The sequence below is a fragment of the Dinoponera quadriceps genome, unplaced genomic scaffold (genome assembly GCF_001313825.1).
Source record: "Dinoponera quadriceps isolate SergipeBrazil2010 unplaced genomic scaffold, ASM131382v1 scaffold6146, whole genome shotgun sequence".
NCBI classification, from domain to species: Eukaryota; Metazoa; Arthropoda; class Insecta; order Hymenoptera; family Formicidae; genus Dinoponera; species Dinoponera quadriceps.
In genome coordinates, this window is record NW_014560032.1 from 651 (window position 1) to 2,535 (window position 1,885).

The 1,885-nt window shown below is 40.7% G+C and overlaps 1 protein-coding gene across 1 annotated transcript; it reads left to right on the plus strand.

Moving 5' to 3' along the window:
* Nucleotides 1-7: 7 nt before the first annotated feature.
* LOC106750618 (histone-lysine N-methyltransferase SETMAR-like) lies at nucleotides 8-439 on the plus strand (the record flags this gene model as incomplete). Its single annotated transcript, XM_014631087.1, has 1 exon — nucleotides 8-439. A coding segment is annotated over one exon (432 nt), but the record flags the coding sequence as incomplete, so codon positions are not given.
* Nucleotides 440-1,885: the final 1,446 nt, after the last annotated feature.

Below are 1,885 nucleotides of genomic sequence, written 5' to 3' on the forward strand. Positions count from 1 at the left end.
TGCTGTTTATGGACCCAATACAGTATCGAATGCAACAGCAAAGCGGTGGTTCCAACGATTCCGTTCTGGTAATATGGACGTCGAAGATGAGGCACGCTCTGGTAGGTCAATCGTCGAAAATGTCGATAAAATCATGGAAATCGTCGAGTCGGACCGGCATGTGAGCACTTATTCCATTGCCCAGGAACTAAAGTTCAACCAGAAAACCGTTTTGAACCATTTGCATAAGGCTGGTCTCAAGAAGAAGCTCGATGTATGGGTGCCACACGAATTGACGCAAAAGAACCTTTTGGACCAAATTGATGTCTGCGATTCTTTGCTGAAACGTAACGAAATCGACCCATTTTTGAAGCGGATGGTAACTGGTGATGAAAAATGGGTCACATACGAGAACAACAGCCGAAAAAGATCGTGGTCCAATCGCGCTGAGCCAGCCTAAACGATCGCCAAGCCCGGATTAACGGCCAAGAAGGTTTTGCTATGTGTTTGGTGGGATTGGAAAGGAATCATCCAATATGAGCTGCTCCCATCGGGCCAAACGCTCAATTCGGACCTCTATTGTCAACAACTGACCAGATTGAAGCAGACGATCGACCAGAAGCGGCCAGAATTGGCCAATATGAAGAGTGTTGTGTTCCATCAAGACAACGCCAGGCCGCACACATCATTAACGACGCGCCAGAAGCTCCGAGAGCTTGGATGGGAGGTTCTATTGCACCCACCGTATAGTCCAGACTTGGCACCAAGCGATTATCACCTTTTCAAGCATTTGCAAAATTTTCTTGATGGTACAAAACTGGCCTCAAGAGAGGCTTGTGAAAATGAGCTGGTCAAGTTTTTTACCAATAGGGACGAGGACTTCTTCAATCGCGGAATTATGAAATTGCCTTCAAAATGGACAAAAGTTATCGAACAAAACGGCGCATATTTGATCGAAATAGGATAATCCTAACTATGTTAATTTCATTGTCGAAATAAAGCGAAAAAACGCTCAGAACTTTTTACTTCACCTAATATATAACAGATTAGGTCTGAATAAAAAAGTTTTTTTACCATTTTGTAAATAACCACCTAAATTTTTGAGGTGTTAATTAAAGAAGCCTCTATACATGATCATTTTCAGTCATCAGTAACGAAATTTTGCGTGTTGTTCACAAAATGATATAGGAATTATTTGTTCGTCTCAATCAGTTCTATGCTCTCATGAAGTTTGGTCCCTTGTTAGTTTGGAACATACTGTACAGATTTTGTGTTAAATCAATATTCAACATTCATAAGTATTAAAATAACACATGTCATACTTCAATTAACATTTTCGATTAATACACTCGATTAACATTTTATGAATGTCAGTTTTACCGAATATTACTGGTAACGTATTTTATACGTTAAAATCTGTAGAGAAGTTATACTAATTATTTTCAGTAACAGTCGTCATTTTAAAATATTACGAAATATACGAGGGCGGTTCAATAAGTACCCGTGTTAGACGACAGAGGGCGTTCCTGAGGGAAGTTGGTGTTATCATTGTGTGCTGTCATCTATCAAACGACGGCAAAACAAATTGCAGACTGATTGATAGATTAGTTTGGATTTGGCAGCCATTCGAGTAAGACGTGTTTCGTGATTTTCGCTAAGATGGAAAAAGAGCAGTATCGTTCGGTAATTCGCTTTTTGATTTTGGATGGGAAAAAATGCGAGGAGATAAAAGCAAAGTTGGATGCTGTTTATGGGGACACTTCGCCATCTATGACCACAGTTAGATATTGGTTCAACGAATTTAAACGTGGGCGGACATCCGTTTTTGATGAGGAGCGACCAGGACGCCCGGCAGATGTGGTTACCGAGGAAATCATTCAAAAAGTCCACGACATGATTCTCGCTG